The following is a 16,324-nucleotide window of genomic DNA, read 5'->3' as shown; positions in this document are numbered from 1 at the left end:
TTCTTGCCCGTTCGTCCTTCTTGGCGCCCCACGCGAACTATTGTATATTCGAGCATTTTAAAAGGCAAAGGCACATTTATGAACTTCTTTGACGCAACATTAAAATCATATTATGCATGTTTTATGTATTTTTGCATTAAAAATATTGGAGTTCAAATTGCTTAATGTTTTGACGATTATTTTTTAAGTTTTGATGATTTTACACTTGTTTGAAATACGTTATGATTCCTAAGGACATGTTGCCGTTAGAGTATGGTTAAGGGATGGGAAACAAGACGTTTGGGTAGGAAAAGAGGGCTGGAACCGAGCTTGGCTAATGAAGGATGAAACCTAGGGATTTCTAGGGTTAACCATGTGAGTTGAGGAACAAGATGGCTCGGTTCAGGGGAAAAACACATCATAGCTTGGGCAGAGGCCTGTGCTGGACCCGACTTGATGCTAGGAAGAGTCTTATGGAGGCTGGACATGGCGGCACCCCAAGTGGAAAGCAAAATTGAAGGGTTGGGGGCCTAGGTTGTGCGAGCGGCTCGGCCAGGGTGTTAAAGCCACTGTTGTTGAATGGTGCGCTCAAAGACAACAGTGAAAAATCGTTGTCGTAAACATCAAAGACAACGGTGAAAAACTGTTGTCGTAGGTATTGTAAAACCGTTGTTAAAGGCACTGTGGTTAAAAAGGTGCACTCAAAGACAACAGTGAAAAACCGTTGTCGTAAACGTCTAAACACGACGGTGGAAAACCGTTGTCGTAGCACTGAAAAATCGTTGTAAAACAAAAATATTGCGACGGTTTTTCTAAATAATTCCGTCGCTACTAGCGACGGTTTTGCTTGTCGGTCGCTCATTAGCGACAGTTTTTATGATCACCGTCGCTAAATAGCGACGGTTTATTTTATGATTTTCGTCGCTATTATTTTCGTAAAATAAAAAAAAAATTACGGTTATAATTTGATAAACCTAATAAAATAAACTAACAATCTTACTAAATTAATATATTTATAATCTTTAACTTTAAATTTAAGTTTAAGAAAAATCGTAGACAAAACGTGGAAGAAAGAAAACTTTGAGAATATTTCCTTAGGGGTGTGAAGAAATGTTTAAGGATGTGGATATTTATAGACACTTGTGCGACGGTATTTGAGTAAACTGTCGCTCGTAGCGACGAGTTTCGCTTTAACCGTCGCTAAAGTAAATCGGCGACGGTTTGTTAAAACCCGTCGCTACATTTCGCGACGAAAGGTTTTTAAAACTGTCGCTAAATTTAAATTTAGTGACGGTATTTCACAAAACCGTCGCTAAATATTAACAGATTTTTTTAAAAAAATTAGAAACTACGAAAACGTTTTTTCAAAAATCGTTGTTTTTAACCAAATAAAACATTAAGAAACGACAACTTATTAAAAAACAGTTGTCGTAGTTAAAAAACTATTCGAAAGACAACGGTTTACACAAACCCTTGTCGTTGACCCTTAACAGAATCTTATACTGACAACAGTTTTTGAAAAAAACGTTGTTGTAGCCCAAAAAAACCATCCAAAAGACAACGGTTTTTAAAAACCGTTGTAGTCTAAAAAAACCGCTCATAAACAACGTTTGTTAAAACCGTTGTCGTAGACAAAAAAAAGCTCTTAGATAACAGTTTTTAAAAACCGTTGTAACAAAAAAAACGCTCATAGACAACGGTTTTTTAAAAACCGTTGTCGTAGACACATCAAAGACAACGGGTTTTAAAAACCATTGTCGTAGATACATAAAATACAACGGTTTTTTAAAAATCGTTGTCTATAAGCGGGGTTTTTAGGCTAAGACAACGGATTTTGTTAAAACCGTTGTTAAAAGAAAAAGACAACGGTTTTAATAAAACCGTTGTTGTATGAGTGTTGTTGAATATGTGTGGGAAGGACATTTTCAGAAAAGAAATGAGAAGAAGAGTCGGGTGGAGATGATTGTTCTGCAAACAGGAAAATTAGCTCATTAAAAACAACATCCCGAGATATATAAACTTCATTGGTGTCAATGTTGAGAGGTTTGTAGGCTTTATAACCTGAGGGATATCCAAGAAATACAGATTTGATGGCACGAGGAGAAAATTTGGAGCGTTGGCTCAAAAGTGTAGAGCCATAGCAAAGGCACCCGAATGATCTAAGGTGAGAGTAAGCTGGCAGCTTTTGAAACGACAAATCAAAAGGAATTTTATCAGAAAGGCGTGGAGAAGGAGTTCGGTTAAATATTACTTCTTAATATATCATTATAATATTATCAACAAAATTAAACATTACCTCTTAACACCTCTTCGAATGAAGTGGATGATAAAATAAACAAATAATATTAATACAAGGCCAAAGGAGAAAATAAGGATTTTACGCAAATGAATCGGAAGAAGGAAACATTTTGAGAGAATGAATCAGAGGAAGGAATCATTTTGAGCAGATGAAACAGAGGAAATGCGTGCAATTATGGGCAGAACGGGTGGCCTAATTATAGGCAGTCCAACACAAAACGGTGGAACCCGAGCTCTGATACCATGATTGGGTCATTTGTAAACTCCACGCTCTAGATGTTCATTCCTGAGCGTGAGAGGGGTGTATTAATTGTCTCACATTGGTTGGATAAATAACCTGTGATTTGTATATATGGGCTTGGACAATCCTCTCCCTTGAGCTAGCTTTTGGGGTTGAGTTAGGTCCAAGTGTTATTGCTCTCTAAAGCACTCAACTCATCAGTCATGGCGTGACACCATTCCGGGTGCTGAACAACCTGAGAGAATGTGTTAGGCTCATGAATGTATTAAATATTGTTGACAAAAGCTCCGTAGGAAGGTGAAAGCCGATGAGTGCTAAGAACCAATGACATGGGGTGAACAGTAGACAGCTCGGGTGAGCATGAGGAAGTAGCAAAACAATCATAGTCACGCAAGTGACCAGGCTTGGTGGACACTCTTTTAGAATGAGATTGCGGTAGTGGGTCAGCAGCTGGTGATGGTAGATGAATATGTGTGGGAAGGACATTTTCAGAAAAGAAATGAGAAGAATATTCGGGTGGAGATGATTGTTCTGCAAACGAGAAAATTAGCTCATTAAAAACAACATCCCGAGATATATAAACTTCATTGGTGTCAATGCTGAGAGGTTTGGAGGCTTTATAACCTGAGGGATATCCAAGAAATACAGATTTGATGGCACGAGGAGAAAATTTGTAGCGTTGGCTCAAAAGTGTAGAGCCATAGCAAAGGCACCCGAACAATCTAAGGTGAGAGTAAGCTGGCAGCTTTTGAAACGGCAAATCAAAAGGACTTTTATGAGAAAGGCGTGGAGAAGGAGTTCGGTTGATGAGGTAGACTGCAATAGATACACAATCGCTCCAATAAACTAAAGGGACGTGTGATTGAAACAACAAAGCTCGAGCTACATTCAAGATGTGTTGATGTTTTCGTTCCACAATGGAATTTTTTTGTGGTCGTTCAACACATGAATGATAGGATACAATTCCCTCGGCCTTGAAAAAATTGGAGAAATTCAATTCTAGAGCATTGTCAGAACGAACAGCTTTGACTTTGGAACCAAATTGTGTATGCTCCAACTTGCAAAAATCAAGTAAGACACACAATACATCAGATTAAGCTTTCATCAAATATATCCAAGTGTATCGTGTGTGATCAACAACAATGGTAAGAAAATACTTATATCCTGCAACACTCAAAGGATGAAATGGACCCCAAACATCAATGTGAATTAACTCAAAAGAAATATCAAAAGTTAGATTGTTGGGAGAAAATGATAATCTCTTTTGTTTAGCTAGGTGACAAATTGAACAGTCAAGTACTTGGATTTATTGAACCATCATGAAATAACTGGCCTAGTACAGACAACCTAGGTGAAGAGGGATGACCCATTATATAATGTCATAATTGGCTATGAGTAAGAGAAACATTACAGATTGTAGGAAAAGTGTTGGATGGATTCAGAACATAAAGGTTACCAACACGGATACCCATCCCAATCCTCCTTTTCTTGGTGATATCCTGAATGACACAATAATCAGAAGAAAAGGACACAGAACACTTTAGATGTTCGGTCAGAGAGCTAACAGAAACAAGACTGAAATGGAAGCTGCCAACAAAAAGCACATTCTCGAGTATCTAGTCAGGGGGACAACAAAACAGATCATTTTGTGTTGCTGCCACTGTGGAATTGTCAGGTAGTGTGACTGTGGAATTTGTGGCTTTATAGGAATGAAAATACGCAAGAGAACAACAAATATGATGTGTGGCTCCCGTGTCTAAGACCCAATGATTATTAAGGCCAAAATAATCATAAAAGGATAATGAAGAGATACCACTGAGACGCGATTCATATGCCTCAAGTTGTTTCGAATCCATAGTGGTGCCATAGCCAAGCTGCAGTTGAGTGCTCAAGAAGGCAAAGAGCTGCTTGCATTGGTCGGGACTTAGCGAATCAGGTGCACTGCTGGTTGGTTGTGAATTGGCTGGAGTATCAGCAACTTTAAGATGGTTTGCTCGAACTTTAGATGCATTACTGGTGGATGCTATATAAATGGCTACTTGATTGTCACAAAACAGCGTCACTGGTACGTCAACCACCGTGCGCAAATCTCTGAGCAATGAAATCATCCAGACGGCTTGTATTTGGGATGAATTGGTGGATATCCATGCAATTGGTAGCATTTATCACTGGTATGACCCGGATAATGACAGTTAGAACAAGTTGGAAGATCTGATTTTCTACCTTTATCATTTTACCATATGAAGGTCGCTTGACAATCGCTATGCTCGGATTAGGGGACGAGTGTGAAGAGTGATCCAATGACGAACTAGAAATGTAAGAATGTATGGATCATTGAAGTTCTTCCTGAACCACCAATGAGAAGATCTTTGAAATTACAGGAATCGGATCCATCATCAGAACTTGAGCACGAATCTGAGCATATGACTCATTGAGTCCCATCAGAAATTGCATAATATAGTCTTGATTTTGGTACTTCACCCAATCCTTCATAGAACCACAATTACACACCGATACCGGCTGGAAATCCTTCAATTCATCCCAAAAAGTTCTCGGTAACCACATAGTTTTGATTCAATTGAACCTTGTTGTAAACCAGTCAATAGCCTTTTTATTTGAAAAATTTGAGGTGCATTACTTTGATTGAACCTTTCGCGGAGATCTATCCAAATCTCATGTGCGGTAGCCATATACATGAGGCTATCAGCTATTTCTCGACTCACAACAATAAGTAGCCATGAAATCACCATACTATTGCATCTAATCCAGGCACTATACAACAAATCTTTAGGAGGAGGACTCATGAACGTTCCGTCAACGAAAACAAGCTTATTCTTAGCAGTGAGTGCCATAGACATCGCACGACTCTAGGTATTATAATTGTTACCTGCATGGAAGTGAGATACAAGCACTAGATAAGGATGATCACCATTTTGAAGAAAATACGGGCTGCTCAAATCATCGATAATTCTCCCTACTGTGAAGTCGTAGCTTAATGATGTGGCGCATTAGTTTTCACCATGGCGAGAACAGAGGAGCAATCGGATTTAATGCTCTGATACCAGATTAAGATTGGAACTTGGACCTAACTCAACCTCAAATTCTAGCTCAAGGGGGGAGGATTGTCCAAGCCCATATATACAACTCTCAGATTATTTATCCAATCGATGTGGGGCAATTAACACGAAGGAAAACCCGTTTTTTATGTTTCGTTTTGTACACAAGCCAAAATATCACCCGACCAGTTTCTTGAAATTGCAGAGGTTTGGAAAAATCGGAGGTCAGCTTCTTGTGGGCTTTGAGATCAAAAAAGTTGGATTTTTTGCCAGAGTTTGAATCGAGGGTGAAGGGTAGGGGATTGGTGTCAGAAGAATGGGTTGATCAAGTGAAAATCCTACAACATGATGTGGTAAAAAGGTTTCTGATTCACTGTGGGTAGAATTCAGTGTTGGAAGAGAATCTCCGTCGGAGTGCCGATTCTGGCCATGCCATTTATAGCGGAGCAGCATCTTAATGCATGGTTTGTGGCGAAGGAAATAGGGATGGGACTGAGGATCGTGCCACGGGGTGGGTCTGTGAGGGGTCATGTGGCGGCGGACCATTAAAAGCACGCTGCGAATACTACTTTTCATAGCGTGTACCCATATGTGCGCTGTTAATAGTGTTGCACTTGATACTATTAACAGCGTGCATTAAAAGCACGCTGCGGATATTACTATCGACGGCGTGCATTCAAAGCATACTGCAGATACTAACTTGATACTATTAACGTCGTGCATTAAAAGCACGCTGCGGATATTACTATGGACGTCGTGCATTAAAAGCACGCTGCGGATATTACTATGGACGGCGTGCATTAAAAGCACGCTGCGGAAACTAACTTGATACTATTAACGGCGTGCATTAAAGGTACGCTGCGGATATTACTATCCGCAGCGTGTATTAAAAGCACGCTTCGGATATTACTATGGACGGCGTGCATTAAAAGCACGCTGCGGATAGTAACTTGATACTATCAACGGCGTGCATTAAAAGCATGCTGCGGATATTACTATGGACGGCGTGCATTAAAAGCACGCTGCGGATAGTAAATCATTTTTTTTTTAAAAAAATCGTGTTCAGACATTAACTGCGTACATTAATCGCACGCCATCAATAATATTATTCACGGCATGCATATTATTAGCACGCTGCGGAGAAAGAGTTCGAATTTTTTAAATTAGCGACAGTTTTTGAGTAAACCCGTCGCTAATTTAAAAGTGCGACGATTTTGACCCCACATTTAGCGACAGTTTAAAGAAATCCGTAAATCGGCGACGGTTACTAAAAACCGTCGCTAATAACATACATCGGCGACGGTTAAGCAAACACCGTCGCTAAAAAAATCGCAAATTCACTATTTATATCCGATCTCCGTTCCATTTTCCTCAACACCACTTCACAACACTTAAAATTTTCTCTACTTATACAATTTTAGTTCCGCCAATGTGTCGCTAATTTAGCGACGGTCTTTAAATTTAGAGACCGTTTTATAATTTCGCGACGGTTTGTTAACCGTCGCTAAATTTTGCGTAAAAATAAATAAAAATTTACTTTTACAGTTTAAAGAAATCCGTCGCCAATTTAAAATCGGAGACGGTTTTTAGTAACCGTCGCTGATAACATACATCGGCGACGGTTAAGTAAACACCGTCGCTAAAAAATCGCAAATTCACTATTTATATCTGATTTCTGTTCCATTTTCCTCCACACCACTTCACAACACTTAAAATTTTCTCTACTTATACTATTTTAGTTTCGATTTAGATACGTGTTTTTGTTTCAATTTTTTGTTAATTTTTTAATTGTTAATTATAATCATGAGTATTATTAGTATTATTATTATAGTTGTATGGTAGTTTTTATAAAAAATTAATTAATTGTAAAAGTAATTTTTTTTACGGAAAATTTAGCGACGGTTTGTTAACCGTCGCGAAATTATAAAACGTTCTCTAAATTTAAAGACCGTCGCTAAATTAGCGACAGATTGGCGGATGTAATTCGTCGCCAAGTTGCGACGGTTTTGTCGAAAACCGCCGCTAATATTTTATTTTTTTTACTATTAGCGGCGTGAATTGCACGCTGCGGAAATTTGTATTAACAACGTACACATGCACGCCGTTGATAATAGTATTAACAGCGTGCACGTGTATGCCGCGGATAATCTTGAACTTTTAACCGCTTGCAACTTTTCTATTCGCGCTGGGGAAAGCCGTTTTTGTTGTAATGGGGATCTGATAGGCGACGAGAAGGTGGCGAAAGAGGTAAGGAAGAGGGTGGCGGAGTGGGGAGGAGCCGCCCATGACGCCATGAAAGAAGGCGGTTCTTCATGGCGCACGTTGGATTTACTTATTGATGGCGTGATGGGGAAAATATTGATCAATTTATCTTCACTCGAGAAAATAATAGTCAATATCCTAGTAATATTTTTTTAAATTTTAAAATGACAAAATTGATGATAAATCCCTAATAAAAAAACACAAATTGGTGTCCAGTCCTTAGTCAAAATATTTAATTCTTCAATCCTGACACATTTGAAAATTTATTCTAAAGATTTTAAATTCAAGGAATATGAAAAAGAATATACTCAAAATTAGAATGGTGTAAACCATATTTTCTGTCTCCCACATTTTCTGGTATCTAATTTTGTGTTGCTGATAGTATGGCATTTGGTGGTTGTGCTTCAATCTATATTTTTTTTCATCACAGGCATATGCACCTTACGAGCGTCCAGCTTTGACGAAAGCTTACTTTGTTCCCAACTGATAAAATGCCAGCTCATTTACTGGTGTGCATGATGTAATTGATCTTCTATTGCTAGCTTTAGCTTGCATTATTGTTTCTCAAATCATCTATTGATGTTCGTTTGTTAATTCACTTGTGTCAGATAATGTCATTATTCCGTTGGCAACCATACATGAAAATGTGGGGAACATTTGGTGTTATCACATTTTCGAGGTTCCATACTTGTGTTGGCTCGATCAGGGGGTAAAAAGCAGATGCTTGAATGGTACAAGGAGAAAAGGATAGAGATAACAACATATAATCTCTCTTCTTTTCTCTTCTTGTTTGTTGCATGCATGATCTCTTTATATTTATTGATTGATAATATACTTGAAATCTGGAAGTTACTTGGAGAAAATTACTTTCTTTTCTATTTTTTAACTGATGAGATCCTCTTGAAATGGGCGAGCCGGGTAAGGAGCTCCAATCGGATCAAATCAACAATTTTTAATGTTTTGGGAATTTTGAGCGAAGACAATGGCTTGAACGACACCTGCAAACAATGAAAAGAACTCGTGAATGGGCGCCAGAGGGGTTTCCGACGTAGCCACTCCGATGATAAAGTCAGCAGGTTGTATGATGATGAACTTCAAACAATATTTGAGGAAAAATACGTAGAATGCTTAAAGTTCAAAGGTTTTTTTTCAGGATCATTTAATGACATTAATACCTGCTATTTATAGGAGAGGAATGAGTAATTACCTCGATTCCCGCGTCACCTACTAAGTCGGTTTACCATACTAGCTTCTGATGACTTCTCGGACACTCCAAACCCAAGTTGCTCTGGCGGATTAGATTGCCTGTAAGGATTACACTCGAGTGTGGCTCATTTATCGAGGTAGCGCTATTCTCGAGGTTGCCCAAGTGGGTATCCAACCGAGAACATTACCTGGACAGGTGAGAAGCTCCCGGCCAACTCTATGAGGATCCGGGCTACTGGTAAAGGACTGCGGATGAAACCATCACACCTGGGAAGGGAAAACTTACCCGGGCATTCACAAAACTACCCGGTACCCCGGTTTGAACACATGGGTTTCAGATGAACAAACCCATATCCTTATAGGGGTATCACCATCCATCCCTAAAATAGTCGGGCTAGAGCTTGACTCGCTGTCCCGATTCAATCTTTCCTGCTCTCTCCCGGATTGCCAGTGTGAATAAATACCGAGTGAGGGAACTTTCTAAGCGTCTTGTATCTCATACCCCCGACTCCTCAAAATCTGATAATTACTATTCTCGAGAGGATCGATCGAACACATCATTACGTATACATTAACGAGGATTTTACTGAAAATTACTCGTTTTCCAAGGTAATGATGAGTCAGTTCACTCGATAACCGCACACGTCTCTTCACTTGTACGCACGATTTCCTAGGCGTCATATGATCGTCCGATTAGATTTGAATCAAGGGCGGAGATTAATTCTCTTCCCTATAAATAATGACCTTGCTAAATACGGAGTCTTGAGCCCGGGTGTAACTCCTTGGGCTTTTTAGAACCAAGGTACGGAGCCTTGGGCCGGGGAGCATGTCCCGGGACTTGGGAATGGTCGAGGTGTGTGGCCCCGAGCCAGGGTGTAGTGCCCTGGGCTTTTAATAACCAAGGTGCGGAGCCTTGGGCCGGGGAGCATGTCCCGGGACTTGGGAATGGTCGAGGTGTGTGGCCCCGAGCCAAGGTGTAGTGCCCTGGGCTTTTAAGAACCAAGGTGCGGAGCCTTGGGCCGGGGAGCATGTCCCGGGACTTGGGAATGGTCGAGGTGTGTGGCCCCGAGCCAGGGTGTAGTGCCCTGGGCTTTTAAGAACCAAGGTGCGGAGCCTTGGGCCGGGGAGTATGTCCCGGGACTTGGGAATGGTCGAGGTGTGTGGCCCCGAGCCAGGGTGTAGTGCCCTGGGCTTTTTCTTCCGGAATGTGGGAGATAATAACACAACACTTCTGAGAAAAACAAATATTTCATTTACGTCTTTTGACGAATAGATTACATCTGTCAAGTATAAAATTGCTTTAAATTAAATACATTCCAAGGTCTTTTGAGAGGGCGTCCTTGTGCATCCTCTAGATAAAAAGATCCGGAGCTGACTCTCCGAGTGATTTTGTAAGGCCCTTCCCATTTTGCCTCTAATTTTCCCACCTCTCCTGCTGGATTGACCTTTTTCATGACTAAGTCTCCAATTTGAAAGTCTCGGATTCGGACCTTCTTATTGTAAGATTTCATCACTCGACCTCTGTATGCTTCCATGCGGATAAATGCCCGGTCTCTCTTTTCCTCGACTAAATCCAACTCCCTGGCTCTGCTTTCATCATTATCGTGTGGGTAAGATTCTGCCCGAGGAGAAGTCTCTCCAATCTCAACTGGGAGAACTGCTTCAGAGCCATATACGAGGCTGAAAGGGGTTTCTTGAGTCGGTATCCGCGGAGTAGTCCTGTAGGCCCAAAGAACACTAGGTAATTCTTCAACCCAATCCTTCCCCTTACCCTGAAGTCTCGTCTTCAACGCTTGTACAATGATCCTATTGGCAACTTCTGTTTGGCCATTTGCTTGAGGATAAGCCACAGAGGTGAAGGATTGAGTGATCTTCATTTCTTGGCACCATGCAACAATTCCTTTGCCTTGAAATTGTCTGCCATTATCTGAGATTAATCTCCGGGGCACTCCAAATCGGCATACAATATTTTTCCACAGGAATTTCAGTACCTCCGTTTCCGTAATTCTTGCCAAAGGCTCAGCTTCCACCCACTTGGAAAAGTAATCGACTGCCACTAACAAAAATTTATTCTGAGCTCGGGCAAGCGGGAAAGGACCTACAATGTCCATGCCCCATTGATCAAAAGGGCAGGATGCCCAAATAGGCTTCATAAGAGCAGCCGGGCTGTGTTTGAAATTTGCATGATGTTGACAGCCTTCGCAGGTTTGAACCACCCGAGCTGCATCCTGACCAAGGGTTGGCCACCAAAATCCTGCAAGCATGGTTTTTCGAGCTAGAGACATTCCTCCGAGGTGCTCCGCGCAACATCCTTCATGAATTTCCCGGAGTACATAATCTACCTCCTTTTTAGGCAAGCATTTTAAAAGAGGCCCCTGGAATGATCTTTTATACAAGATTGCGTTTAAGAGCACAAACCTGGGAGCTTGTCTCTTGATCTTCTGAGCTTGACCTCTGTCCTCGGGTAGTGCACCCTTTTCAATAAATCTGATTAAGGGCGTCATCCAGGAGTTTTCTGTATCGGGTGTTCCTTCTTCGTCCATCGAGAGGATCAAGCGGGAGACATGCAATACCTCCCGGGTGCTTACTTCACTTAGGGATGCTGCCATTTTTGCCAGAATATCTGCCTCGTCGTTTTCTTCTCGGGGGATTTGCTCGATACTCCAATCCGAAAAGCCTTCTGCTCGAGCTCTGATAAGTTGTAGATATTTCAGCATCATATCATCTTTAGCTTCATACACACCCTTTATCTGCTGTGTTACGAGTTGTGAATCAGAATATATAATTATCCGGGAAGCCCCGACTTCCCGAGCAGCTCGTATTCCAGCTAGCACAGCCTCATACTCGGCCTCATTATTAGTTACTCGGGAATCAATCCTTATCGCCAATTTGATTTTTTCTCCCGGGGGAGATATCATCACGACTCCTACTCCGCACCCCGCAAGGCTAGACGCCCCATCTACAAAAACTCTCCACACTTCTTCTCTACTAGGTTGGATCATCTCAGATAAAAAGTCTGGTAAAGCTTGTGCCTTGATAGCCACTCGTGGTTTGTATTCGATATCGTACTCCCCCAATTCCACCGTCCACTTAATCATTCGCCCGGATACCTCAGCATGGGTCATGATTCTACCAAGAGGGCTGTTGGTAAGAACCACTATTTGATGCGATAAGAAGTAAGGTCTTAGCTTCCGAGCGGTCATGATCAAAGCCAATGCAATCTTCTCCACCTCTGTATATCGGAGCTCGGGCCCTCTTAGAGCGTGGCTGACATAATAGACAGGCTTCTGATCAGAGCCTTCTTCTTTGATTAACACTGAACTGACAACATGCTCTGTAGAGGATAAATACAGGAATAATCGCTCCCCGGGCTCGGGCTTTACTAACACCGGGAGCTCTGCAAGATGGGCTTTCAAGTCCTGGAAGGCTTGTTCACATTTATCGTCCCATCCGAAGTGCTTGGCCTTTCTCAAGACTTGAAAGAAAGGATAACTTCTGTGTGCTGATCGGGATATAAATCGAGAAAGGGAAGCAATCCTTCCCGTCAGCTTTTGCACCTCTTTTACAGACTGGGGAGAGGGCATACACAAGACAGACTTTACCTTCTCCGGGTTTACCTCAATTCCCCGATCTGTTACCATGAATCCCAGAAATTTGCCACTCTTTACGCCAAAAATACATTTGGCCGGGTTAAGCTTGATCCCATGTTGCATGAGGGTGGCAAAAGTTTCCTGTAGATCATTAATAAAAGTAGTGACCTCCCGGGTCTTGCTTAAGATATCATCCACATAGACCTCCACGTTCCGCCCTAGCTGTTTCTCGAACACTTTGTCCATAAGACGCTGATAAGTGGCCCCTGCATTCTTCAACCCGAAAGGCATTACAATATAACAAAATGTACCTCCCGAGGTGACGAAACTAGCTTTATCTTGATCTTTTTTGGCCAAGGGAATCTGATGATACCCCTGGTATGCATCCATAAAGCTCAACAGCTCATAGCCCGAGGTGGAATCTACCAGCTGGTCAATCCGGGGCAGCGGATAATGATCTTTGGGGCACGCTTTGTTTAGATCGCGGAAGTCTACGCACATGCGCCATTTGCCAGTGGATTTAGGTACTAAAACCACATTGGAAAGCCAAGTAGGGAATTGAATTTCACGAATATGCCCCGCCTTCAGGAGCTCCTTGACTTGTTCTGCTATGACTTTGTCCTTTTCAGGACCAAAGTGCCTCTTTTTCTGCTTCACGGGGTGAGACCCCGGGAGGATGTTTAAATGATGCTCCGATAAAAAGGGGGAAATCCCCGTAAGCTCCTGCTGGGACCAGGCAAACACATGAATGTTAGTTTTTAAACATTTAATTAAACTTACCCGGGTGGTCGTGCTGAGATCCCGAGCCACCCGGATCTGCTGTCCTGGCCCAATCTCCACCGCCTCCTGCTCTTCCTCGGCCACAAAGTGTATCTCCCCTTCCTCCACTATCCTTCCTCCTGTCTCACCTATCTTAGCCCTCTTCCCCTCCTTCTTAGATCTGTTCTGATCCGCCCGGACCGTTTCCACATAACACTTTCTAGAAGAGGGTTGATCTCCCCGGACTTCTCCTACCCTTGCTCCCACAGGAAATTTTATTTTCTGGTGGTAGGTAGACGCTACAGCCCTTAACTCATACATGGCCCGCCTCTCAAGGATGATGTTATACGATGAGGGGGAGTCCACCATAGTGAAGGAAGTCATCATTGTTCTCTTGAGATCGTGAGAGCCCAGGGTCAGAGGTAAATAATCTCCCCTTCCGGATAAACCACGTGCCCGGCGAAGCCAAAAAGAGCAGTTTCCACTGTTTCAAGGTGATAGACCTGTAAATCCATCTGCTCAAAAGCATCTTTGAAAATTACATTCACAGAACTGCCTGAATCCACGAAGACCCGCAGAATGTCATAATTCGCCACTCGGGCTTGGATCACCAAGGCATCGTTGTGGGGTAGATTCACCCCTCTTAGGTCCTCCGGGCCGAAACTGATGATTGTCTCACTCTTCCTCGATCCTTCCACCTCCAAACACTCTCTCCTACTCCTTGACTTCCTCGCTCGATTGGAGTCTCCATCAGTAGAGCCTCCGGATATCATTTTAATCGTCCCTACAACCGGGGGTGACTTCTTTCTTTGCTCGGGTTCAGGCCCCCTACTCCTTCCGGGTTCGATTCTAGGATTGTTTCTCACACCCCCTCCCCGGGAACTAGATCCGGGCTGCCGGGACGTCCATGGCGGCACCCTAGACATCTGGGTATTGATAATGGGCCTTGGGAGGGAAGGCGCAACATAATTTCCCTTCAGAACTTTGCAATCCTCAGTGTTATGGTAGCCTAACTTGTGAAGCGCACAAAATCCCTTTTTCTCTGGCCGGGCCAGTTGATGATCCGGGGCCAAATCCCTACTACATTCCTGCACCTCCCTCTCTTGGGCAATCTTCAGAGGCACATGATGAGAGAAATGCCCTGAATTGCCCCTCTTTTGTCCCCTCTCCTCGGGCTTAGATACCCGGTCTCCTCTTTCTTTCCTCACCGCTTCCCTCTTTTGTTTCTGGGCTTCCTCCATATTTATGTACTTCTCTGCCCGGGATAACAGATCCTCAAAATCCCCGGGCACCTTTTTGGTTAGTGATTTGAAGAATTCACCCTCTCTCAAACCCTGGGTGAAGGCAGTAGTCTTGGTCTCGGTGGCACAAGACGGGACGTCTAGAGCCACTCTGTTGAATCTTCTGATGTAAGCCCGCAAACTCTCCTCAGGGCTTTGCTTTACCTCAAAAAGACTGAAGGCGGTCTTTTTGTATTTCTTACTACTACTAAAGTGGTGTAGGAATACCTTTTGGAAATCTCGGAACGAATGCACGCTTTGGGGGGACAAACCCTCAAACCACCTCTGAGCGGAATCCACCAGAGTGGTCAAGAACACTTTGCACTTGATTCTATCAGTATAGCAGTGTAACATGGCCATGTTCTCGAATCTGGCTAAGTGCTCCTCCGGGTCCGCATTGCCATCATAATCTTTTATTTTGGCAGACTTGAAGTTTCCAGGAAGAGGTTCCCGAACAATGATATCGGCAAATGGACATCCCTTTGCCGTGGCCCGGGCAGAGCTGCGACTTTCCAGCTGTCCTTCTAGGACCTTCATTTGCTGCTTTAAATCTTTCAACTCCTCTGCTGTAGTCGGAGCCTTCGACCCGACACTATAATCTACATTCTCTTCACTCCCTTCCTCCTCCTCCTTTCGCCCCTGCTCCTGTTCTTGCTCCTGCTCTTGCTCCTGCTCCTGCTCTGGTGGTGTGTTACGTCGAGAAACTTCTTTCCGGGCCCTAGCATGAACCATTGCATCAGCCATCATTTTTTTTAATTCCTCTCGGGTCATGGTTACGAGATTCTGGTCGGTATTATTAACGTTTACTTGTCTGGAAGATTGTCCCCCGTCCGCATGGGCCCGGGAGTTATCTTGGTCTGTTCTTCTGGTACGAGCCATATCAACGCCTCGAGCTCAATATAATTTCCCACAGACGGCGCCAATGATGAGATCCTCTTGAAATGGGCGAGCCGGGTAAGGAGCTCCAATCGGATCAAATCAACAATTTTTAATGTTTTGGGAATTTTGAGCGAAGACAATGGCTTGAACGACACCTGCAAACAATGAAAAGAACTCGTGAATGGGCGCCGGAGGGGTTTCCGACGTAGCCACTCCGATGATAAAGTCAGCAGGTTGTATGATGATGAACTTCGAACAATATTTGAGGAAAAATACGTAGAATGCTTAAAGTTCAAAGGTTTTTTTTTTTCAGGATCATTTAATGACATTAATACCTGCTATTTATAGGAGAGGAATGAGTAATTACCTCGATTCCCGCGTCACCTACTAAGTCGGTTTACCATACTAGCTTCTGATGACTTCTCGGACACTCCAAACCCAAGTTGCTCTGGCGGATTAGATTGCCTGTAAGGATTACACTCGAGTGTGGCTCATTTATCGAGGTAGCGCTATTCTCGAGGTTGCCCAAGTGGGTATCCAACCGAGAACATTACCTGGACAGGTGAGAAGCACCCGGCCAACTCTATGAGGATCCGGGCTACTGGTAAAGGACTGCGGATGAAACCATCACACCTGGGAAGGGAAAACTTACCCGGGCATTCACAAAACTACCCGGTACCCCGGTTTGTACACATGGGTTTCAGATGAACAAACCCATATCCTTATAGGGGTATCACCATTAACCTTACATATACACTTAGTTTAGTCATGTTG

The 16,324-nt window shown here is 42.9% G+C and overlaps 1 protein-coding gene across 1 annotated transcript; it reads right to left on the bottom strand.

Annotated features, from left to right (window-relative positions):
• Positions 1-13,807: 13,807 nt before the first annotated feature.
• LOC140821460 (uncharacterized) lies at positions 13,808-15,415 on the bottom strand. The gene has a single exon (XM_073181963.1). The coding sequence runs from the start codon at positions 15,413-15,415 to the stop codon at positions 13,808-13,810; it is 1,608 nt and encodes a 535-aa protein (XP_073038064.1).
• Positions 15,416-16,324: the final 909 nt, after the last annotated feature.

The sequence above is a fragment of the Primulina eburnea genome, unplaced genomic scaffold, assembly GCF_022965805.1.
Source record: "Primulina eburnea isolate SZY01 unplaced genomic scaffold, ASM2296580v1 ctg567_ERROPOS1600000+, whole genome shotgun sequence".
NCBI lineage: Eukaryota > Viridiplantae > Streptophyta > Magnoliopsida > Lamiales > Gesneriaceae > Primulina > Primulina eburnea.
The sequence above is the reverse complement of the archived record's forward strand: the minus strand, read 5'-3'. Positions and strand labels throughout refer to the sequence as shown.

Bases quoted from the DNA above. Each gene is read 5' to 3' on its own strand.
- LOC140821460 (XM_073181963.1), bottom strand. From the start codon at position 15,415: ATGGCTGATGCAATGGTTCATGCTAGGGCCCGGAAAGAAGTTTCTCGA.